Raw genomic sequence first — 24,128 nt, forward strand, 5'->3', positions numbered from 1 at the left:
CCTCTCCTAGCTTCGGAGCTCTGCAGCTGCAGTCAGAGGTGAGCAGCCTCTCCCAAGGCATCCCCCACCCCCAGGCCTGTCTCCTCACCGGGCCTCTTCTCCCCAGCAACCTCCCTGCCACTCTTGAGGGGAAATGCCAAAACATTCCTGGAAAATGAGGGCCCATTGTACTCAAACAATAGGACCCCGAAGACTGCTTCCTACCCAGGGACAAAAATATTTACAGGAAAAGAAAATGGTTCCCCCCTCTCCACCAGGCACCCCCTCCCCACCACACCACCGACAGTGGGCTTTCCCCCGGGCTGCATGGTCTATATTTAGACTGGGGCCTACTCTCACTCCAGCTCCTGAGCTCCAGTCTCTGTGAGAGAGAAAGAAGGAGCACAAAGAGCTCTCCAGACACCCGGGCAGACCCTTGTTCCCCCGGGTCTGCAGCCTCCACTCTGGCTTAGAGCCGGAACTCACTCAGGCCTCCCCGGGTGAGTGGGGCTCGGCACCCTGCCCCCTAAAGTCCACCCTCAGATCCTGGACAGCCCGTAATGGCTGGTTGGTTGGTTTACAGATGTGGGTTTGGGTTTTATTTTTAAGACTTTCAAATGGCAGAGTCGTGTTTCCACTGGAAGGTCTGCAAGAAGTGGAACCCAGGAAACAGCCCAGGCCAAATATTTTGCACTCTGCAAAGCTCTCTGATGCCACTGACGGGCATCTTCGGGGAACGGTGAGAGCACAGGCCCCCAGGCTCCGGCAGCCTACACCCTGGGAGCCTGGACAAGCAATTCTACCTCCCTGAGCCCCGGTGTCCACCTCTGGGAGGGGCGCCGGGTCATAATCACAGTCCCGCTGAGCCATGTCATGCCAGCTGATGAGCAGCACCCACGCAAAAGAACTGTTGTTTTTACCACTACTATTACTATATTAATTGTAGTATTATTTCTAACAATTTATGTGATGATGATAATGATTTCTATTGTTACCATGACTTAGCCTCATGATGGTCAGTTTTGTGAGTGGCAAATGGGACCCAAAATCCCTCCTCTTCTGAAACTGTGGCTGATTTCATATTAGTCTTCCTGCTGACACGTCGCATCTATTTTCTGACCATGAACACTCAACCTGATGAGTGTGAAAGGCGCTTCTCAGGCAGGGTAAATGCTGAATGCATCATGCAACCCCGCTCCTGTCTTGGGTTATTAGAATTCAGGCTGCCTGTGACATTTCCTTCCAAATAGGGGAGCAAGCAGCCCACGGGAAGCAGCTCTCTGAGGTGGGTCCAAAGCCCTCTCTGCTATCACATAGGTATACCCCTGCCAGACACCCAGGCCACAGCTGCCCTCTGCTGTCACAGGTCGGCAGGTTGCCATGACATCAGGAGACCAGACAGACTTTCCTGGGCCCCAAATCAAAGTGATAGGTGATGCTCTGACACACAGCCCTGACATTCCCTCCACCCAGGCAGGCTAGGGGTCAAGGCAGAAAGAGGAATCAAGTCAGGAATCTGGAACCTGGCTTGAGTCCTGCCCTCCACCATCCCAAGCAAGCCATGGGCTCACCTCTGGGCCTCTGCACATGCCACCGCCTGGGTCTGATATTCCTTCTCCCATCAGGTCTTTAGCTGGGATGGCCCTTCTTCCAGGAAGCCCTCCCAGACTACCCAGACAAGGGCCCACTGCAGCACCCCCAGAAACAGCCAAGGCCTGGCTTCTCACCCCAAGTGCTCAGCCCCACCGGTGCCGCCTGTCCCCCACTTCCTCAGTGCCATTCCCACCCCGATGCCAGGGGTGACCACAGGATCCCCACCCTGGGAGGCTCTACTAGCCTCCTCTGGCCCATTCTGACCCCCCAGTGGGGAACAGGCAGCTTCCTGGACAAACCTTTACTGTGCAAACATAACCCTACCACTGATAAGAGGCTAATGACAAGGCCAGAAATGATGACACGTCAGCCAAGCATCTGTCCAGCCCCAGGCACCTGGCCCACAGATCTTTAATCCTCGCGGCCACCTGGCACGGGAGGTGTGCCAATCCCCATTCACAGGTGAGTAAACTGAGGCCCCATGAGGTGAGCTCATTAGCTCGAGGGCACGTAGACTCTAAGAGGAGGAGCTGGGCGTGGACCAGGCCTGTCAAGATGACTCAGAGCCCCAGCCCGGCAGGAGGAGGGTCTGGCTCTGGGAGGAGGCACCCACGGGGGCATCGATGCCACAACCAGGTCACCTCCCTATTCAGAAGCCGGGGTAGGGCGCTCAAAGACCATCCAGCAACCATGGGAAACAGAGGCCCAGAGAGGGAAGGATCCTTGCCCAGGCCCTCGGAGGCCGCCCCGCCTCTGCCCAGCGCCTCTCACCTTGCGCCAGAGCAGCTGGGCCTGTGGCAACCCAGTGCCCTCGATCTCATGTCGCATGCTGTTGAAGAGGGCCACGCCATACTGGTCTTCGTAGAATCGGAGGAACTCCGTCAGGATCTTCCCGGTCTTCTCTGAAAGGGAAGGATAAACGGGCTCTGAGGTTGGCATGACTGCTTCCAAGCAGTGACCAGGGAGGGGCATCCGCCTTGCCCCAAATCCTAGCTCATAAAACCGTCCACACGGGCTCCGCACTCACATCTGCGTTGCATTTCTGGCCGGGGTGGGGCCTTTCCCACACACGGCCGGGTGAGCCTCTGGGCGGGAAAAGGGGCGATGACCGTGACGGTCAAACCAACAGAGACACTAGATACCGACAGACAAGTGAAAAGATGCTCAGCCTCCCCAGCCAGCAAATGAATGCAAACGGGAAGATTTCCTTTTCCCCATCAGACCAGCTGGAATGCGGAGAATAGGCACTTTAACCGGAGCTGGGGGAGTGGCAAGATAGGACTGCGTGTTTGGAGGAGGAGGGTGGTCGTGTGCACAGTTCTAAGTGTGCATGGGGGCCCTTGCTCCTGTAGGAATCCAGCCCACAGAATGCACCAGAAATTGCCAGAAACAAGCCAACTGTGCATGGGGGGGTGGGAATGATTCAATACCCAACAGTTCACTGAGGTCGGACAGAAGATGAAGGGGACCTGGGTACACGCAACAAAAGGAGGTGTCCGCGCTCTGCCACGTCAGGAGCTCTGCAGACTCCCACGTTGAACAGCATCGCATTTAAGATTATTCCTGTAGGTGCATGTGCGTTATTTACCCTTGGGGACCTCAAAGAAGAGGTCCAGGAGGCAGCACTCCAGGCTGCTAAGGGTGGCACATCTGAGTGTGGGAATGAGAAGCAGAGGGAGAGTTTCAGGTTCTGCGTTATTCATTTGTTTAGCATTTGAATTATTTTATGAGCATGACTCTTTTTGCAGTTAAAAAAAAGATCAACATTCTAAAATGAACTCATCCACCGGATTAACTACCACTCTGCAGTCACTGGCTGTTGGCCTCTCTCTTCTGCTAAACCTGCTAAAGCAGGTTTTAAACAAAGAAGGGGATGTCCCAGGGGCAAGGGCAGGCCCAGCACTAGCTGCCCAGGCCTCCCCGTGGACAGATGAAGAAACTGAGGTCCACAGAGGGTCATGACCCACACCAAGGGGCCTCCTCCTTGGCAAGCCTTCCCTGTCCTAAGTAGCTGGACTTGGGTCTGTGCTGGCCCACTGTGCAGCTCCCCTCTGGGCCTCAGTTTCCCCCTGTACACTGGGAGAATCAACTCAATCATGGACAGGCCCTACCACCTCTAACAGTCTCGGACTCAAGGTTCCAAAGACCTGGTCCTTTCTCAAATGAAAAGGGGCTGACATGACGCCATCCTTCCCACCGCTGGTCCCTAGATAGCAAGAGTACCCAGGAGGACAGTGCTTCATTTAATCCTCTCAATAGCTCCGTGGGGCTTCCCTGGTGGCCCATCAGTAAAGAATCTGCCTGCAATGCAGGAGTCACAGGAGACACAGGTTCAATCCCTGGGTCAGGAAGATCCCCTGGAGAAGGGCATGGCAATCCACTCCAGTATTCTTACCTGGAGAATCCCAGGGCCAGAGGAGCCTGGCAGGCCATAGTCCAAAGGGGTTGCAAAGAGTCAGACGTGACTGAAGTGACTTAGCACGCGTGCAATAGGTATATGGGGTATGGTTGGTGTCATCCGCGTTTACAGAGGACACTGAGACTCAAAGAGGCTAAGTCACTGACACAAGGTCACACAGCTAGTGAGTGAGACCGCTGGAATGCAGTCCTGGAGCCCAGGCTGAGAGGAGGTGCCACTCCCCACACCAAGGGTCTGTGGCAGATCCACTCCCTCCACCCCTTCCAGAGGCAGCTCAGCCCATGGGTCCCTCTTCACAGGCCTGTGCTTCCCTTCCTGGAACAAGCTCATGTCTGTTCAGATTCTGTTTTCAGGGTAGTAAGGGGAGAACAAATGAGGAATTTGCTTTGAATGCCTATTTTTTAAAGACCATAAACAACCAGAACTCTCTCAAAGGCCATGAGAATTGTTCTGAAAAACGATGAGGTGGGAGGGGGTGGTGGGGGAAGAGATGGGGCGATGAACTGGGGCCAAATAGAGAAAACAGGATCGCAGACAAAGGTCCATGAAGTCAGAGCTACGGTTTTTCCAGTAGTCATGTACAGATGTGAGAGTTGGACCATAAAGAAGGCTGAGCACCAAAAAATTGATGCTTTTGAAGTGTGGTGCTGGAGAAGACTCTTGAGAGTCCCTTGGACTGAAAGGAGATCAAACCAGTCAATCCTAAAGGAAATCAGTCCTGAATATTCATTGGAAGGACTGATGCTGAAGATGAAACTCCAATAATTTGGCCACCTGATGCAAAGAGCTGACTCATTAGAAAAAACCCTGATGCTGGGAAAGATTGAGGGCAGAAGGAGAAGGGGATGACAGAGGATGAGATGGTTGGATGGCATCATTGACTCAATGGACATGAGTTTGAGCAAACTCCGGGAGATGGTGAAGGACGACAGGGAAGCCTGGTGTGCTGCAGTCCAGGGCTCACAAAGACTTGGACATGACTGAGAGACTGAACAACAAAGGAAAGCAGACAATAATAATATTAATAAAACATGTCATCATCAGAGTCGCTCCCTTTTATTAAGTGTTAACCCCAGTCGATGGGGTAGGAAGGTTTACATGCATGACCCCAAAGAATCTTCACGAAAACCCTAGGGAGTTGGTGCTATGGTTTGTCCATTTTAGGGATCAGGAGGGTGGCAGACCCAGGACAGGAGAACCAGGTTCTCAGCCTCCAGCCCAGGCTTTGGTCCCAACCCTGCCTCAACAGACACCCAGTGGGCACTCTCCCAACAGGCAAGATGGGTAGGTTTGGCCCTTGGATCTCAAGGGTCCTCTAGCCACAGCTCCAGGATGCCTGCCTCGGCCCTGGTGCACCCAGCCTGATACAGCATCATATCCAGAGGGGCCAGGAACTGCTCTGACCCTTGGGGAGACACCCCCAGGAGGAAACTCCCATCCTGTGCCAGGAACTCAAACCCAGGTCTGCCTGACTCATAGCATGCTCCTAGCTGCCAAGTCAGCAAAGCCCAGACATCACATCCAGGCAGGGAGTGTCTGGGTGCAGAAGGCCCCAGGCTGGACTGGGGAGGACAGGAAAGGGAGGGCCCAGCCAGGAGAAGGCCCAGGAATCACCCTTTCAAGGGGCATTGAGGCCCATGTCGGGTGGGACTGTGGGTTGGAGAGGATGCCAAGAAGTGAAAAACAACGAGGTGACCCAGATGGGGCCAGAAGGCAAAGGTGAGGCCTGAAGCAGTGGAACTGAGAGGGGCAGAGTAGGGGGAAGAAGGAAATTCATCTCTCGTGCTGGGATGCAGACGAGTTATCCAAGTGAGGCTGTGGGACCAGAGTCCAGGAGGGGAGGGCACGAGCAGCAGGGGGAGAAGTCACCTGGCAGAGAATGGAGAGGGGAGAGGCGGAAATGTGGGGTGCCTCACTCAGAGGGAAGGAGAAGACGACCCCATGGGCCCTGGGCCCATCTCACCCAGCTGCGATGACAGATGTGCCTTGCCACTGGAACTCGAGGACCATACATACCTGGACCTGTTTTCAAATAAATTCTTTGCCATTTGAGATTCCAGAAGCAAACAGACTGGAGAACACGGGATCTCTCAGTGATTCAAATCTGCTCCCCAACTTGGGAGCCTAATGGATGGGGAGACAGAGGGAGGCTGGCCTCTAAGGACTGAGTACGAACCCTAGGAGGGGGGCGCCTGGCACAGGCAGGGGCTGAGCCAAGCAGTTACTGAGTGCCCACTTCTGGGCCACACCCTGGGGGGCTGTGGACCAGGCTGGGCGAGAGATCAGGGACTAGAAGGAGGGTCCCGACACAGCGCCAGGGAACTGGGGAGCTCAGCTGAGGTCTGGCAGCAGAGGAGGCACTGTAAAGGGAAGATCGAGGGGGAAGAGGGCCGCGGGTGGCTTCTTGGTAACCCCTAAGCCCACTCCTGAGAGATGTCCTAAGATAACTTGGAGGAACCGCCACGTGCTGGTGCAGAGGATGAGGAGTTGGGGGGCGAGATGTCGGGGCTGGAAAGACCTCCGGGAGGAAGGTGGGGTAGGGGGTCCAGTCGCCTCCAGGGACAAACAACTCCCAGGGAGGAGTCCTGAAAAGTGTCCCTAGCAGCCCCTCCGGCCAGATGCTGCTGAAAGAGGATGTAGGTGGGCATCCCGGCCTGGAGAAGGCTCCTCCGGCCTGCAAAGCTCCAGTAGGGGTAGGAGGGTCACAGCCTGGGCAGCCCTCTCCCTGTAAAAACCACTCAGCACCCCACTCTCTCTCCCTCCTTGCCCCCCTGCAGCGGTGAGCTCCCTGGAGTCACCAGAGGGGTTTTATGACTCAGTGTCCCTTCCTGGTGTCTGTGAGTGGTCCCTGAGACCTGAAGTGTCCCTCTCTCCTTCACGCCTGCCTGTACGAGTTCTTCCTGCTCTCCCCCCATGGCTTCTGGAGACACCACAGGCCAGGGATTCGGGGCCTCATCACCCCAAAGGGCTTCCCCAATTACTCAGTGATAAAGAATCTACCTGCCATGCAGGAGACCCCGCTTTGACCCCTGGGTTGGGAAGATCCCCTGGAGAAGGGAATGGCAACCCACTCCAGTATTCTTGCCTGGAGGATTCCATGAACAGAGGAGCCTGGCGGGCTACAGTCCATGGGGTCGCAAAAAGTCAGATACGACTAAGCGCCTGAGCACCAACACCCCGAAGGGGACTGTGAGCCAGAGAGGGTGAGGGGCTCACCTGAGGTCACACACCCAGACCAAAGCAGTTAGGGTTCTAGCCCACACCCCGCTGACCCCTCCTGATGCCAGGCTCTGACCACTGCCCACAGGGCATCCCTCCCCCGAGAGGGCGGGGTGGGAAGGGTTGCCCAGCAACCAGGTTGCTTCTGGGAGAGGCTGAAGAGGACAGAGTGCCGGCCTCACCCACCTTTGACACTTTCCCACACATCTCCTCCTTCCTTTCCTGCACTGACTCAGGCCTAGGTGCTGTCAGATAAAGAGATACGAGGGTAACGACAGAGCCCACCTTCCCACCTCAGGCCCCATGAGGCGGCCAGAATCCCAGTCCTGAAGACCCCGGTCCCGTAAGCTATCCAGCTCTCTCAGAGCCTCAAGTCGCCCATCTGTAAAATGAGCACACCCAGAATCCAATTCCAGACCTCCACAAACGTGGCTGCTATAATCGTAATCAACCTTGAATATTCATTGGAAGAACTGATGCTAAAGCTTCAATACTTTGGCTACCTGATTCAAAGAGCCAGCTCATGGAAAAGACCCTGATGCTGGGGAAGATTGAGGGCAGGAGGAGAAGGGGGTGACAGAGGATGAGATGGTTGGATGGCATTACCGACTCAATGGACGTGAGTTTGAGCAAGCTCCAGGAGATGGTGAAGGACAGGAGAGCCTGGCATGCTGCAGTCCATGGGGTCGCAAAGAGCCAGACATGACTAAGCGACCAAATAACCACAATCATGGTGCTCAGAGACTGCTTGGGAGTTTTTTTTTTAATTATTTATTTTAATTGGAGGCTAATTACTTTACAATATTATAGTGGTTTTTGCCATACATTGACATGAATCAGCCATGGGTGTACATGTGTTCCCCATCCTGAAACCCCCTCCCAACTCCCTCCCCACCCTATCCCTCGGGGTCATCCCAGTGCACCAGCCTTGAGCACCCTGTCTCATGCATCGAACCTGGACTGGCGACTGTTTCAAATACGATAATATACATGTTTCAATGTTATTCTCTCAAATCATCCCACCCTCACTTTGCTTGGAAGTTTTATTAGCAGGTATAGCTTTCATAGTTTGAAAAAATCCAATAATGACATTAAAAAAAAAAAAGGACCAGGAAGAGAATCACAAAATAATAAGGATCAGTAGCTCTTCAATAAACAAAAACCTGACAAAGGGAGGGCTCCCGAGGAAGAAGCAGCTGCACAGAGGTGAGGAGGTGAGGACACTGGCCTTGTGCAAGGCACATGTGGGAACCCGGGCTCCCACCTGACCCTGGGGGGACTCCTGGGGCACCGGGGCCAATCGCTGGGCCCTCCTGGGGCCCCCTCCCAGCACCTCCTGCCGAATAAGGAGGCAAGCTCTCCCCACTCAGACACAGGGCCCCATGCACACCCCCAAAGTCTTCAAATGGCCTGGAGGTGAATATAGGTAAATAAATCCTCCATTTACAAGGGAATAAACCAAGGCCCAGAAAGGTTAATGGTTTACGAAAGGTCATGCCACTCATCAGTTCACAAAAGCTCCTGAGCACCTTCCTGGGGTTGTCATGGAACCACCTGTGGGGGTCGTGATTTCTTTATGAGCCCAGGAGGACAGCCCCTGAAGTCTGGGGCTCTGTGCCCAGCCACCACTGTGTTCTGCGACCCCAGGGAGCCACTGCCCACCCACGGCCTCTACCTCGAGGCAATGTCCACAGCGTGAAGGCAGTGGGCTCCGCTGGGATCTGAAGAGGCCACTGCCCAGCACGTCGGGGCCAGGGTGAAATACACATAACTCTCTCCCCCGACCTGGAGGCTGTTTTGGAGCCAAGCCTTGAAGCAAGTTGGTTGCATCCTTATCTCTGATTCTTAGCAGGACTGGAACCGTGGATTAATGGCTCTCGAAAGGCCATCTCACTCACAGTCAACAAACTGTGCACCTCTGGAACCATTGAGGGTGACCCGGGGGACCCTCCTTACCCTCTAGTCTTCCTGACTCGGACCCTCAGCACTAACTCCCAGAGGGGACCAGGGTGCCTCGCCATGCAGGACTTCGGCACGTTCAACCCCTCAGGTAATGCTGAGAGATCCTGTCACTTCCCCTTTATAGACAGGATAACTGAGGTGCAGGGAGACTTGGAGACCTTCTGAAAGACACTCAGCTTAGAAGGTGAAAGAGGTAGATTCTAAACCTAGTCTCACACCAAAGCCTGCACAAACCCCCACCTCGTAAAGCCTCTTCATTCCCAACACAATTTCCAAAGCCTGTCTTACACTTTCCTGCTGGGTCTCCACCTGCTCCCAGAGGTGGGCAAGGCAGGTTTTACAGTCCCATTCTACAGATAAGGAAACCAAGGTTCAGAAAGGCAAGGTGACTTTTCCAAGGTCACGCAGCTGGCGACAATCAGAGCCAAGAGTGGTCTGGGGGTCTCCAGCCCCTGTCTGGTGGAACCGGCAGGGAACCTTCACTCCTACTGGGAACTCGCTTGTCCATCTGCTCTGGACCTCAACCTTCCTACTGGCAAAATGGGTGGGTGGGTTCCTATCAGCTCAGCTGATCTAAAATCTCAACGACAATCTAATCAGTGCTGTGCTGGCCCCAGAAGCTGACTGGGGTGCTGGTCTCAGCACCGTATCTGAGCTGCTGGTGAGTCAGCTCGGAGTGGGAGTTGACCACAGTCCCCTCAGGCTGGACGGGAGAACTGGGGTGAGGGGAGCAAGACTCAGCATCACCCCTCACTTGCCAACTCAGCACCATCTCCACTGGGCATGCAGCTCTGGGCTTCAACTCTGCTCCCAATATGCTGTGTGGCTTGGTCAAGGCACTTCCCTTCTCTGAGCCTTTGTTTCTCCCTCTGCAAACAGCACACCAGTATCTGCGTAGTCAGTTTATAAGATCATTGGGTTAAAGAGTGCTTCCCAGGTGGCTCAGCGGTAAAGAATCTGCCTGCCAATGCAGGAGATGCAGATTCAATCCATGGGTTGGGGAGATTCCCCTGGAGGAGGAAATGGCAACCCACTCCAGTATTCTTGTCGGGAGAATTTCATGGACAGAGGAGCCTAGCTGGCTACAGTCCATGGGGTCACAAAGAGTCGGACACAACTCAACACACACTCACGGGCTAACGAGCAGAATACACTTCATCTTGGCGAGGGGGAGGCGTGTCGCTAACAGGGCCCCTTTTAAGCACCTCCTGTCCAAGCTTCCTCTAAGCCAGGGAGAGGCCCTTGAAACAGGGGCTGGGCAACCCTGGCCTGGCCCAACCTCAGGGCCAGCACCAGCAGCAGGCAAGGCAGCCGGAAGCATGTTAATCTCTGATTTTCCAAACTGACAACATTAAGGATCACGCTACTTCCTGCACTCAGATAGCGGGGGCTGGGCAAGAAGTCGGAGAGGCCCTGAGGTGGCCTGAAGTCCCCTGGAAACTCTGGGGGCCATTGTGCCCAGAGAGAAGGGGCTTGCTGAGCTGACGATGGGAGGAAAGGCTATAGGGGTCCGCAGAGAACAGGCCCAGAAAGGTGCGCCCCGAGAGCCTCCATGCCAAGCTCAGGAGATGCTCTGCCTTCTCGTGGACCTCCCAAGCCCAGCACACGCCACACCTGTGTCATGTGGACCATCGCCCAGACCTTCAGCTCAGCCCTGGAGAGGTGGTGTCTGAACTGGAGGAATGTTTCCGATGAGGAGGCCCAGCCCCAGAGAACTGAGCCCTGCCCAGTCCCTCAACTGGGGAGCAGCAGCGGCCGATCTGGGACCCGCCTCCACGCTGACAAGGTGCCGGGAGGAAGGGGACGATCACAAGCCAAGATCGCATCAGCCCTGGCCCAACCCTGGGGGCCTCACACTGGTCCCAGCCCTGGACTGTCCCGAGCTGAGGGCACCATGCCAGACCTGACCCTGGCTCATCCGGTCCCTCCAGTGGGTTCGGGGGCCACACCTCACCCATGAGGCCAGCCGGGTTTCAGGGCTGAGAGATTTGCGGACTGAAACCAGCACCCTGCAGGGCGGAGCAGGCCCACAACCTGCCTGCCTGGTTCCCAGAGCACTGCGGGGGGCTGGAGGGGGTGGGGAGGCGGGCAGGCAGCCAGGGATACCAACCCCACCCAGAGCCAAAGGAACAGGAGAGGCGGAGTGGGGGCAGGGACCGAGCTTGCCTGCGTCAGAGTGCTCCAGAGTGCCTCCATCTCCATCACCTGGGAGAGCAGGACAAGCGAGAGGGCCAGAGCACTAGGGACACTCTCCAAAGGCCACACAGCAGGTCCCGGCAGAGCTGGGTCGGCATGCCAGCCCCCATGATGGCCCAGGGCTTCTCTGCTCCATCACCCCATTATCATTATTAACACATAACCGCAGCGGCCACGTGCTCGCAGCCCCGCTGCACCCAGGTTCGCACGAGTCATTTGATGTGTTGTCCTCATTCTATAGAGGAGAAAACTGAAACTCAGAGAGGTGAAGTGACTCCTTGGGGGACACACAGCTTGTCAGTTATATGGACCCAGAACAGTCTGAGTGTTAACAGGGAACCAAAGTTTGGGCGAATGCATCTCACCTCCACCTTGCAGACTGCCAGCCACTGGGGCTTCTCACCACACTGGCCGGGTGGGTGGCCACGGTCAGACAGGCTGACAAGGCTCCCACTCAGGGCCTGTAATCAGGGGCAAAGCCAGGAAGAGGGGGGTAATGACAGGCTCCATCGGCCAGCAGGGGAGGGGGTCTGGCAGCCCGCCCGTGAGAAAAGCCTGAAACAGTAGCTAGAATCCTGCAGAGCCAAAGGCAAGAAGAGAGCAGGACAACTGGGCGCCCCCAAGGGGGACAGCCGAACCCCTGAAGGGGACAGTGCCCAGAGAGGGCTAGGGGCCGATCCAGGGTCACCCCACTCCTGAGTGCTGTGCCCCCCAGCACACGGCCATCAGGGTGGTGGGCTTCCTAACTGACTCGGGGCTGGTCAAGAGGCCAGAACAGCTCAACCCAGACTACACCACTAGTCACTGCCTACCCTCGCCCCAGCCCAGGCCCCCTCCCAGCTTATTCCTGCCACAGCCTCCAAATTTCCCCCACCTCCACTCCTGGCTCGCTCCCTGTCCTTCCCACACACAGGAGCCACAGGGATCTTTTTGTTAGAACTCTCACCCTGAACCTCCCCTGCTCAAACGCGTCCCTGGCTCCCACTGCCTTGAAGACAAAGATCCAGCTCCTCAGTGCACCTGCAGACCCTGAACGCCCTTCCTCACCGTGGGGTTCCCCCAGGTCAGGGATACCCCTCCTCCTCACTCTCCAATGCCCCTTCCCCCCAGGAGGTCCCCAGGCCGGATGGGACCTCCACCCACTCCCGTAGCCTCCCTCATCTCCAGTGATCTCAAGGTGGGTAAGGCCTGTTCCCTCTCTGATGCCCCCAGACAGCACCCACCACATCTGGAACTGACCTGGCACAAAGGAGGAACCGACAAGGAGGAAACCCAGAGGGAGAGGCCAGGTGGGGAGCCGCCACCCCATTGAGCAATACAGCTCCCCACACACGCCCCAGAGATTTCTCACCGCAGAAAGGAATGCCCAATGCCCAACCCGGGAGCTGCAGCAGGGGTCCCAGGACTACGAGAAAGTGCCCAGCGCCCCCCTCCCCAAGGAAGGGGGCTGCCACCCTCGAAGCTTCCTCCCGACTGGCCTCAGGTGCCCCAAAGGGACCCTCTGCTGGGTACCCCTTCCCTGGGGCCAGTTATGAACAAGGAAAGGTATCTTCCCATAATCTGGCAGCCCATGGCCCACCACGGCCTGGGAATGACTGACCCCTGACCATGCGCTGGCCCCATGCCTCACGTGGAGATGAAAACGGCCCTGGGAGGGAGGGTCCTCACCACCCCACCCCCACCCACCGTGTTCAGTGTGGGAAATGGAAGCGTGGGGGCAGTTAGGGAGCTCACCTGGCATCACACACCTGGTGAGGCATGATGCCAACTGGAGATGCCCAGCCCTGCAGGGGGACTTGTCACAGAGCCCTGGCCGAGCCCCGGGAGGTGGGGACATCTGTCACCCTCCCGTGCAGAGGAAACAGAGGCTGTGAGACCTGCTGGTTTGTCCCAGGTCAGCCAGCTGTCAAGGGCTGGAGCCCAACTCCAAGCTAGGACCTGAACCCAGGCTCTCGGGCTGTGGCAACACATGGGAAACAGTCACACCAAGCCCTTCTTAAAGGATCTCACTGGACCTCGGAGACCAAAGTTCATCCATTGCTGAACTCTCAGCACCTGCCACAGGGCCTGGAAAACTGCCCCCAGTGAACACACCAAGCCAGACTGGATCCAGGCTCTCAGTCCTGCCTCCCTCCCCAGTGCCTTGTGTTGCACCCTCTGCCTGAAGCTCCCTTGCCCCTCGTTAATACAGTTCAAACTCTTAGCCAGACATCATTTCCTCCATCACAGGCTCTGCAGTTTCACATTTGCATGTAATTATAATAATAAGTGGGGCATGAGCTAATGCATGCAACACTTAGCCCAGTGCCAGGCACAGAGGCAGCTGCCATATGTGTTAACAATTATCATCTAAGTTATTTCCTTTAACCCTCACCTAGAGCTTCCCTGGTGGCTCAGACAGTAAAGATTCTGCCCGCAATGCAGGAGACTTGGGTTCCATCCCTGGGTCGGGAAGACCTCCTGGAGAAGGAAATGGCAACCCACTCCGGTATTCTTGCCTGGAGAATCCCATGGACAGAGGAGCCTGGCGGGCTACAGCACATGCGGTCGCAAAGAGTTGGACACGACTGAGCAACTAATACTTTCACTTTCAGAGTTAACTGTTAAACCCATTTATAGAGGAGGAAAGGGAGGCTCAGAGAGATGAAGTGATTTCCCCAGCATCACAGAGGTATGAGCAAAACCAGGACACAAAGCCAAGCCAGGCTCTGCTCACCGCTCTACCCCAGTATCGAGAACTGTGCAGGCCATGGAGAAGGCGCTCAGGAGTCCTCAGTGACTCTCTCTGGCACATTCCCCACTCGCCCAGCAGCTCCCCAGGTCAGGCTGGCACCTTGGTCACGTCTGTAAGCCAGGTGCCCAGCACAGCACCATTGTTAGGAGAGGAGAGCGGGTTTCTCACAGAGGCAGGTGTGTTCCAGGGCCGAGCTTGAAGCAAGAAGCAAATCTGAGCTGCCAATGGCCTCTCTGGGCTTAGTTTTCTCATCTATAAACCCCGTGGATGGAGGAGCCCGGTGGGCTACAGTCCGTAGCCTCGCAGAGAGTCAGACACAATTTAACGACTAAACAACAACAAAACGGGCATAAGATGAGAGTCTTGCCCTCAGCTCACCTGGTGACCTGGGGTCCTCAGGAGACGACAGTTTCTGTTAACAGTCAAAGCGCAAGGTTCGTGGCTATGATCATAACCTTCAGCACCTACGAAAGTCCTGCAGGAGATATTGGGTTTTGCTGCTAACAAAGGGCCACATGAGCCTTATGAAGGTTTGTAGCTGTTATCATAACCTTCAGCACCTGTGAAAGCCCTGCCCTGGCGTGTTCCCTCGCTAACGGGCCAGGCACATACGCTGATCAGGCCACTGGACTTGGGAAGGGCTCTGTGAAATCCAAGTCCAAGCTCTCCACTGGGCAGATGAGAAAACTGAGGCTGCAGGAGCAGGGAAGAGGCAGCCAAGGCCCAGCTCCCCGTGAGGGCAGTGAGGGAGTCAAATCCAGGGGCTTCAGTGCCCAGCGAGGGAACCTGCCTCTGGTCTTGGGGGTCTCTGGCCTGGAACGCTCTCCCAGAGCCCACCGTCTCCGCCTGGCCCTCAGGACCACCCCCCAGACAAATCCAGTCCCCTGGAAACTCCACCACCACAGCCCCTGCTTCTCCTGGGGGCTTTTTGCAAGTGTCATGACTGTATCACCACCCGCCACAGACAGAGACGCAACACCAGGCTTATATCTAGGCCAGGTGGGTGCTCGACAAACACGTGCCAAAGGAACAGCCCCTGGTGGGAGGTCACCCGGTTTCAGATGCCGAAACGGTGGCCCCGGAGGCCTGGGGAGGCGGCTAGCTGGGTCTCCCATTACGAAGGCAGCTTTGGGGCAAGGCAGCGGCGGGGGGCGGGCCAGGAGGAGCCGGCCAGGAGCGCTTACAAAGCTGCCTTTACAGCTCTTCTCACTTAGCAAATATTTAACCACGGCTCAGCGAGGCAGGTCTTCTGGTGGGAGAGTGTGTGTGCTGGGAGATCAGAGCTGGGAGCGGGGGAGGGGGCTGAAGTGAAGGCCCAGAGGAGTGCCCCCCACCCCAGAAAGGCAGAGCGCAGACCCGCCCACCGGGGACTGCCCTGACACCTCGAGGAGGAGGAGGCCACCTCAGTGGGAGGCAGAGGGAAACAAAAGCTCTCTCATCCCCTCCGGCCCCTCCCTCGCTGCCTGGCAGAGCCCCCAGTCGGCTGCGGGCACCACCCGACAGTTGGTGGCTTGTTCTGGGAGCCCAGACCCAGGAGTCCCTGCTCTCTGGGAACACAGACCCAAGCCGGGCGGGTGAAGAAGGGGTGCCCAGGGCCCCTGCAGCACCCTCCACCCAGGGCAGGACAGGGAGGGGGGCCCCCTTCCACTCCGGGGAGCACGTCTGGGATTGGGCTCCCCAGTCTGGTGTCCTGCACCAGACCTGCCACGGCCAAGGCCACATCCCAGGCCAACAGAGCCACTCAGGGAGGAAAGGAAGGTCAAAGGCCACCTGGAGGACCAACCTCCCACCCTGCCCACCTGGCTCCACGTCCCCCATCCTCCTGCCCCAGAGAGAGCCCTGGCTTGGGAGCCAGACAGACATGGGACAAGTCCTAGCCCAGTGGTCCGGGGCCTCGCCTGAGCCTCAGTATTCTCCTCTGTGGACTGGGGATAATTAGCTGTGGTCATCAGGCTGGGCACAGAGGCGGCTCATCTATGACGGTGATTTTGTAAACACTAACCTCCACCCGCCCAGTCCCTGTTCCTACTGGCTTCTCAGCAGCATCCCTCGCCTCCATGCTCTTCTTTTCTTCCTTGCCATGCCCCCTGGCGCCTGAACCCTTATAACCTGGGGCCTGCCCACTGGTCACGACTGCCCTGAGGCCATGGTGCCCCACGACACATGCCTGCTCTCAGCCCAAAGTGCAGAGTGCTGAGGCTGGACCAGGCACCCAGGGCCCTCTGCCACAGCACCCTCGCACTGGCAAGTGCCCGCCACAGGTCCACTGTCCCCTTAGCGCCCAGACTGGAGTTAAGACCCTGAGGTGCCCAGGCAGAGCTCACTGCCCAAGCCCTTCCTCCACGACCAGCCTGGCAACCAGCATCGCCACCCAGCCCCTCCCTGCAGCCACCAAGCAGCAGTCCACATCCTCTGTCGACCAGCTCAGGGTCAACCTAAAGGGTGGCGGGGGGCAGAGTCGGGGGCAGAGCCAAGGACAGGTGAGGGTCTCGGGGTTCCATCGTGCTGGCTGAGAAAGGTTTCGTGTCCTCATTCATTCATTCACTCAGCAACCACGGGGCACTGAGCATTCAGGAGTGAGTCAGACACACCCAGTCCCCATTGTCCAAAGGAGACAGACTGTCAACAAAACCTACAATGGGACACGGTAAGTCCCCAGCTGGGGGTAGCAGAAGAACCCAGAGGAGGGATGGCTAACCCAGCCTGCAGGATCAGGGAAGACTTCCAGGAGGAGGTGGCCCCCGAGACATGAAGGGGTGCTGGTGAGGCGAAGGAGGACGGCTGGGCAGGGAGATCGTGCCAAGCAGAAGACACAGGGAAAGCACAGATTTAGACACGCATTCAGCGAAACATTCATCTTTTCCACACACATCTGTGAGTACCCTCCTAGGTCAAGAAGGGCACTTTCACAGAAGGGCGTAGTGTCAAGGTTCTGGAATTCAGTCTTGGTTCCAATACTAACCTCACTGGCTCACTAGCTGTAGGACTTTGGACATGGGGCTTAATTCTCTCTGAATTGCAGTTTTCTGGGCTGTAAAGTGGGAGGAAGAATAGTACCCACCTGGTCGGGTTTTCATAAGGATCAGGGAAATGAGGGAAGCCCCAGAGCCTCAGCATACGGGGGCCAGTGCAGTCAATGATGACGCCTGAACGACCCACAGGAGGACTTGCACCCGCTGGAGCGAGGGTGGCCACCAGAGGGGTGGTCAGGCGCGCAGTGGGGTCTTTCACAAGCTCAGGGGTCCCACAGTGTGTCCACCTGTGCTACCAGCCGTTTTCTGCGATGTGTTTCACGCCATGAAATGGGGACCAGAAAAACAGAACCAAAATAGCAGCTACCTGGCCCCTCAGCAGGCCGCTCAGAGGAAGGTGACACACTTGGGGTCCGCTCGTTTGGGGCCCTGGGCCCTCAGAGGTTAACCACTCAGAAAGGGAAATTCCATCTATCTGCTTATCCATCACTCTATCCCTCCCGCCTCCCTCTCTCTCTCTCTCTCTCTCTCTCTCTCTCTCACACACACACACACACACACACACACACACACACGTGCCTGCAGGGCTGGATCCCTGGGTCCAGGGGGGAGGGGGTGGGGGCAGGAGGGAAATCAAAGGTGGGGAGAAAGAGGAAGTGCACGGAGAAACATCAATGAAGATTCAGAAAGCAAACCCCGACAAACCGCAAGCCACCAGACCGTGGGGGACCACAGTGCGTCTGCTCCTCACCACGCGGTTTCTCGAGCTCCCTGTATCTCTGAGCCTCTGCTTCCCGCAGGTGGACTCACAGGTGGACTAGGCTACGGGCGAGGCTAGCTGGGAAAGTGCTTTGAATGAATACGTCTCGTATTCATACCGCTCTCTCTGTTTTTCCCTTTGTGTCTTACTGAATTGACTAAGACGTCCAGCTCAATGCTAATGAAAATACCTCTATGGTGTCAGCATCAAGTTTGCTCAGGCTTGTTCGGTATGTGACGAATGACACTGTAAAGGGCTGAGTACCAGGTAAGGACTGCTACAGGCAAGGAGGGAGAACTTAGCTCATCTCCCACAACAAAAGGGTTGGAAAATTCCCAGGGAAGAGCGATGCTATGGGAAGTCAGGCACAGTCATGCCCATGGAGCCTGTTCTGAGTGACCCACCACGGCAGACAGGATCCACAAGGGCCTTTCTATCTCGGGTGCCCAGCGGTGGGACAGGTGACCCTATTAGAGTAGGGAGCTCCCTGTCCCTGGAGGCATACAAGCAGGAGTCCGATGGCCAATTGGCAAGGAGGTTGCGGAGAAGATCCTGTCCCAGGAGGCAGGTTAGCAGTAAAAACAGATCTAGCTCTGCAACTGCCGGTGACCTTCCCAAACCTGTTTTTTTATCCATAAAATGGGGTAAGAATAGCATGCACCTCACAGAGCTCTTGTGAGGACTACCTCAGAATGTGTTTCTAGCACTCTGCCTGACCGTTGGAAGAGCCCAATGAATGCCAGCTACCGTTCTAATAACAAGCAATCACTAGTAAGTGCCAGTTACTGTGGCCAAAGCCTAACGGAAGAAGGGCTAAACCCAGACACACATCCCACACATTTCATCAGCTGATGCCCTCTGACACCACCCTTTTCTCTAAGTCCAAGCCAAGCTGCTTCCCTAGCTGCCTCGGGACCCAGACCTCTCCCCTGCTCCACCTATCTACCATCCATCCATCCATCCATCCTCCTATCCATCACTCTATCCCTCGCTTACACACACACACACACACACACACACACACACACACAGCTGCCTGCTGTGCTGGCTCCCTGGGTCCAGTGGGAAGTGGGGTGGGGGCCCGCAAAGGGAGACAAGCCCAGGGAAAGAGAGATGAGGGAGAAGGAAGATGATCAACTCTGAAAATTAACTCATGAGCTTTGCTGCTGAGCCAGAAGGAAACCCAATCCTGGGCTGGAATGCCAGCAACCCTCAGCATGGAGAGGTTTCATGCAGATGGAAAATGGAAAGTTTATTCAAATAACAAGACTCCCATAGCCAGCAGAAGACACGGGCCCTGCCCCACCCTGGGGTCAGCAGCTGCAGGTCTCCTCGGGCGCCAGAGGACCCCACCTTATACGCCTCATTCCAGGTGCCAGTGTGCCCCCCCGCCTGTGGAAACTCTGCTCTTGGCCAACAGGCCCATGTTCTGTGTCTGCTTCTCCAGGGGTCCCTTGAAGATGAGTGGGGAGGGGGTGCCATCTCTCCCTGGGCAGTAATGATAGATTCTAAGCATGAGTTCCAGGCAGAGATGCAGGCTTTAGATCGCTGGGGTCTGAGTCTGGGCACCTGACTGCCGCCGGGTGACCCTGGCTCTCCAGCTCCCCATCTGCCCAGTGAAGGAGCTGGATTCCATCTCCCTGGACCCTCAAAGCATTCCTCCAACTGTCACTGTCCCTGACAGCCACAACCCTCATTCAGGGCAGAACCCCTTGAGTCAACAGCACAACTCAGTCTTGACAATTAACTGGTGTCTGTTACTCCTATGAGGACAGGGACCCTGTCTGTCTCATTCATGACTGATCCCCAGCACCAAGCAGGGCAACTGTGCACAGGAAATCTTGTCCCTGACTGTGAGCTGACACCAGGGCATCTTCAGGCACAGGGAGAGGTTGGGGTTTTCCAGAAAAGTCAGCTCAGGCCTGGGGACAGACCCTTCCCAGCCCCGGGAGGAGTGTTTGCCAGCGGCTCTCCCATCCCAGTGGGATGCTTCCTACAAAGGTGAGGCTGCATCTGGAGCCAGCCGGGCCAGTCCAAGGTCACACATCAGCAGAGACCAGGTCACCACCCCGGCACGCAAACCGAGCTGTCACCTAAGCTCGGATCCTCAGTTTCCTCTTCTGGCAGATTCTGTCAAACGATACAGCACCTGCACAGGGCCTGGGAAACTGGAGCTGAGCAGGCTCCGCCCTTGAGCCTGGGCGGTGAGGGGGCCGGGGGTGGAAAGGGGGGGTATCTGCAGGACTGTCACCTGGGGCAGGCACATCACCCTGCTCCTGTGTCCCTCACAAGAACATCCCAGCCCTACAGAGGGACAGATGCCCCAGCACTTTGAAAAATGACCACCAAAATGCAGTGCCCGTGGAGGTGCTGCTGCCATGGCCAGCAGGAACCATGGCAATAATCACCAGTTTCTGGGAAATTCCGGTTCCCTCAAATGCTTGCACTCTCTCAGCTCTGGGTCTCTGAAGAGATAACCCTCTGCCTATGACTCTTCTGCCTTCATCCCCTGGGTCTCACCTAGACATCCCCTCTCCTAACAAGCCTTCCCTGATCCTCCAAGTCTGGGTCACTTCTCCCTGGGGTCCCAGAGAGGCCTTTACCCCACCCCTAATCTTGGCTAGGGTTCTATACTGAGTCCTTCCTCCCAGAAAAGGGTCTCCGTGAGGATGAGAAGCTGCCTCCCCAGCTCGAGCACCCCAAGACCCGCACACGACCTGGCACTGAGAACAATGGTGGAATCGATGGATTAATCCCATGGAAATGATTAAGGCTGTCCAACAGAGCACTGTTTGCAACAGTGGAAAATAGAAACAACCCGTGTTCAGCAATAGGGGTTTGGCTGAGCAAGTTAAAAGGCAGGCTATTGGGTCCATAATGGAATGTTCTGGAGCCTTTCTACATGCTGCAGGGGGATAGCCTGGTGCAGAAAGACTGTGTGCTGGGGAATCAATCCACCACCACTAGCTTGAACCCCTCCCCACTCCAACTCATCCATCCCTGGCCACAAGTATCTCCGGGCTAGACACAGAGTTAACACTTGCTACTGAAATGCAACCCACTCCAGTACTCTTGCCTGGAAAATCCCATGGACAGAGGAGCCTGGTAGGCTACAGTCCATGGAGTCGCAAAGAGTCAGACACGACTGAGCAACTTCACTTTAACATTCTTTCACTGTTCTTCCCCAGAGTAGCAGAAATAAAACCCTCTTGTTAAAGTCCAGCTAAGAAGTGTTGATGAGAAAGGGCTCCTTTCCCCCGATTCCCCTGCCAGGCTCTCAAGGATGCACCAGGAGGGCTCCTGCCCCCTCTCTCTAGCTACAGTCCACCTGTTCCCCTCCACAGACGGGCACCTGTCTGTACCCCAACTCTGGTGGCCAAAATCCAGCCTGACCTTCGAGACCCAGCTTAACAACTCCCCACCCCTAGCACTTCCAGAACCTTCTCTACCCTCTCCCTTTCTCCAGGCCCACCTTGTGCTTTGCAACCACCCCGTGGAGGCTCTCATTAGGCCAAGATGGCTCTGATTCTGGAATTAAAAGACTAAAATTTTCCCCCAAAAGACAGCCAAATTTTCCCCCCAAATACAGGCTATTCTTTTTTATTTGATATATTAACCATGCAAAAGACAACAAGAGAGAAGGAAGAAAAAAATTAAATAATCCATTATCCTACCACCACCACCCCCAAATCTCTATTAACACGCTGATAAATTTCCTTTCATTTTTTTTCCTACACCTGCACAGACCTAGTATGCACTTGCAGACACCCGGCTCCTCTTTACTTTCAATGGCCACATGTTACACCATTGAACATTACCTACTGATAGACATTGTTTTGAGCTTCCTTGGTGGCTCAGACAGTAAAGAATCTGCCTGCAATGCAGAAGATCTGGTTTGATCCCTACGTTGGGAAAATCCCCTGCAGAAGGGAATGGCAACCCACTCCAATATTCTTGCCTGGAGACTCCCAGTGGACAGAGGAGCCCGGTGGGCTATATAGTCCATGGGGTTGCAAAGAGTAGGACATGACGGAGTGACGAACACTTTCACTTTCTTTCAGAGATTGTTTCCCTCCTTTTTTTTTTTCTGTTGTAACCCAGCTATAATGTAACCATCTGGTTGTATTCAGGTAAATTCGGGGTGTGGACTGGCCAGGCGGATTCACCAGGGGCTTCTGCCTCCTTTCTGCCATCACTCCCACTGGTGGTGGGGGATGGTGAGGACCACCCACCCTGGGCAGCCCCTCCCCACCCAGCCTATAGAAGCACCCAATGCCGATGGTCATTGTTCTAAAACCCAGATGACCACCCAAGCCCTGGGTGGGGTCAGCGGCAGGACCCCAGCTTGTCACAGTACCCGTCCTGGAAGGGTCCATTTTTCTGACCAGGAACTGAGACACCAAAAGGGGAAGGGACTTGAGTCGTTTGAGGGACCCTGGGTGAGTCCCTGGGCCTCCGCCCCTCTGCCCTCGGGGCAGGCCCCCAGAAGCAGTTCCTCCCAAATTCTGCCACCATCTCAACAGGAAAACAGGAAAGCTGAGCTGGGCAGCCAGCGACAGTTATTGCCAAGAGAGCCCTCAGACAAGCACCTCCAGGGCCCACGCAGGCGAATTCTCTAAGAGCATGGTCATCTCATCACGATGCACCCTCTGATAATTATTTAATTAATGACCGGCTGGTAAACACTTATATGCTGCATCTCTCCGGCCGAGCCTTGAGCTCTAGGTGGGCAGGGCCCAGGCATGCTTGGTTTGGGTACCAAGCATACAGTGGATCCTCAAGGGGTAAAGCTGTGCTCCAGTGCCAGCCACACAGTGAGTCAGCAGGGGCACCAGGACCCAAGGGTCGCGTCCCCCACCTGTCACACCAGGGCTCAGTCCTGGAGGCCCAGAGCACAGAGCGGTCAGGAGCTGGGGGAGGGTCAGCCCATCCTAGAGTGAGTCCCTGGGCCCTGCCTCTCCAGGCCTCACCCCTGGGGCTCAAGGACAAGAACAAAAGACTCAAAGCCAGTGTGAGTCAGATGGAGAGGAATACACGCCGGGAGGAAGGAAGCTGTGTGCACGGCCGCACGCGCTCCAGGCCTGCGGTCTCAGACACGAGGTAGAAGGCAAACCCTCCTTCCAGACAGGCCGAGGGGAAGTCAGAACCAGCCAGGGCTCTGACCCTGCCCACGTCTGCCCCACCCTCCGACCCCACTCTCAGCACCCACCAGATCCTCCTTCCAAGTAACTTCAGGTCCAAATAACGTCTCGTGCTTTGAGATGGAAACCTTGCAGGACATTTACTCATTCACTCACTGCTAAGCAATTAATTTAAACTAACAAATGTCAATAATAGCTATTGATTATTGAGCGTTCACTATGCCCAGCACTGTGTTAAATATGCGTAAACATAACTGATCAATGCACATAATGCAAATTATCCTTTATATTATTAAATCATAGCTAATAAGTGAAGTGGTATTATCATTCCCATTTTACAGCTGGTGAAACCAAGGCATCAAGAGCTACAGTAACTGTTCTAGCAGCTGGTGGAGCCAGCTCTGTCCTGTGAGGCCACACTGACCACCTCGTGGTGCTCATGTCACCGGCAAGAACCCTGGGGAGGCGCCCAGAGGAGGCCCCAACGCAGCCATGAGAGTGGCCCCAGAGAACAGTGCTCCTGGCTGTGCGCTTAGTCTGTGGGTCCTCCAGGGCCTCTACAGGTCTAGAACTTGGCCCAGTGGGCCCTCCAGAGACTTATCCATCTCCTTCACTGAACCACGGGGTAAGCTGAGGCCCAAGGCGGAGGCCATGCCCGCCAAACTCCCGTCCACAGCGCTGGACTCTCAGAAGCCACAGTGGGGGTACTCAGGAAGAGGGGAGGGGAGCAGAGGGGCTCTGCCCCCTCCCCATATGGGAAGTCTCCTGGGCCCCCACTCGGGGAGGCAGGGTGTCCAGGCCCGACCATAGCCCAGCCCCTCTGCCTGCGGGGGAGGCCCCCAGAAGCAGTTCCTCCCAAATTCTGCCACCATCTCAACAGGAAAACAGGAAAGCTGAGCTGGGCAGCCAGCGACAGCCTGACCAAGAGTGGAGGTTTGTCTCCCAGGAGGAGCAGGCCAGCCTGAGAAAGTCACCCTGCCGCCCCAAGAGGGGCCTCGCCTCCGGCCACAAAGACTCAGGCCAGGGAGAGAGAAAGGGCTCACTGTGTTCAGTCACTCGGCACAAATCACCCTGCGGCTCTCCCTCTCCTTGAGAGAGGGGTCACCCCCATTTTAGAGAGGGGGTAACTGAGGCCCAGAGAGGGAGAGTGTCC

At 56.0% G+C, this 24,128-nt stretch overlaps 1 protein-coding gene across 1 annotated transcript in view; it reads right to left on the minus strand.

The window, feature by feature from the left end:
- NIBAN2 (niban apoptosis regulator 2) overlaps positions 1-24,128 on the minus strand; it is a 52,482-nt gene that overhangs the window by 17,961 nt on the left and 10,393 nt on the right. The window contains exon 2 of the mRNA XM_002691626.5: positions 2,344-2,474. Within this exon, the coding sequence (XP_002691672.3) occupies positions 2,344-2,474 (131 nt within the window). The remainder of the gene's footprint in view (positions 1-2,343; positions 2,475-24,128) is intronic.

The sequence above is a fragment of the Bos taurus genome, chromosome 11 (assembly GCF_002263795.3).
Source record: "Bos taurus isolate L1 Dominette 01449 registration number 42190680 breed Hereford chromosome 11, ARS-UCD2.0, whole genome shotgun sequence".
NCBI classification, from domain to species: Eukaryota; Metazoa; Chordata; class Mammalia; order Artiodactyla; family Bovidae; genus Bos; species Bos taurus.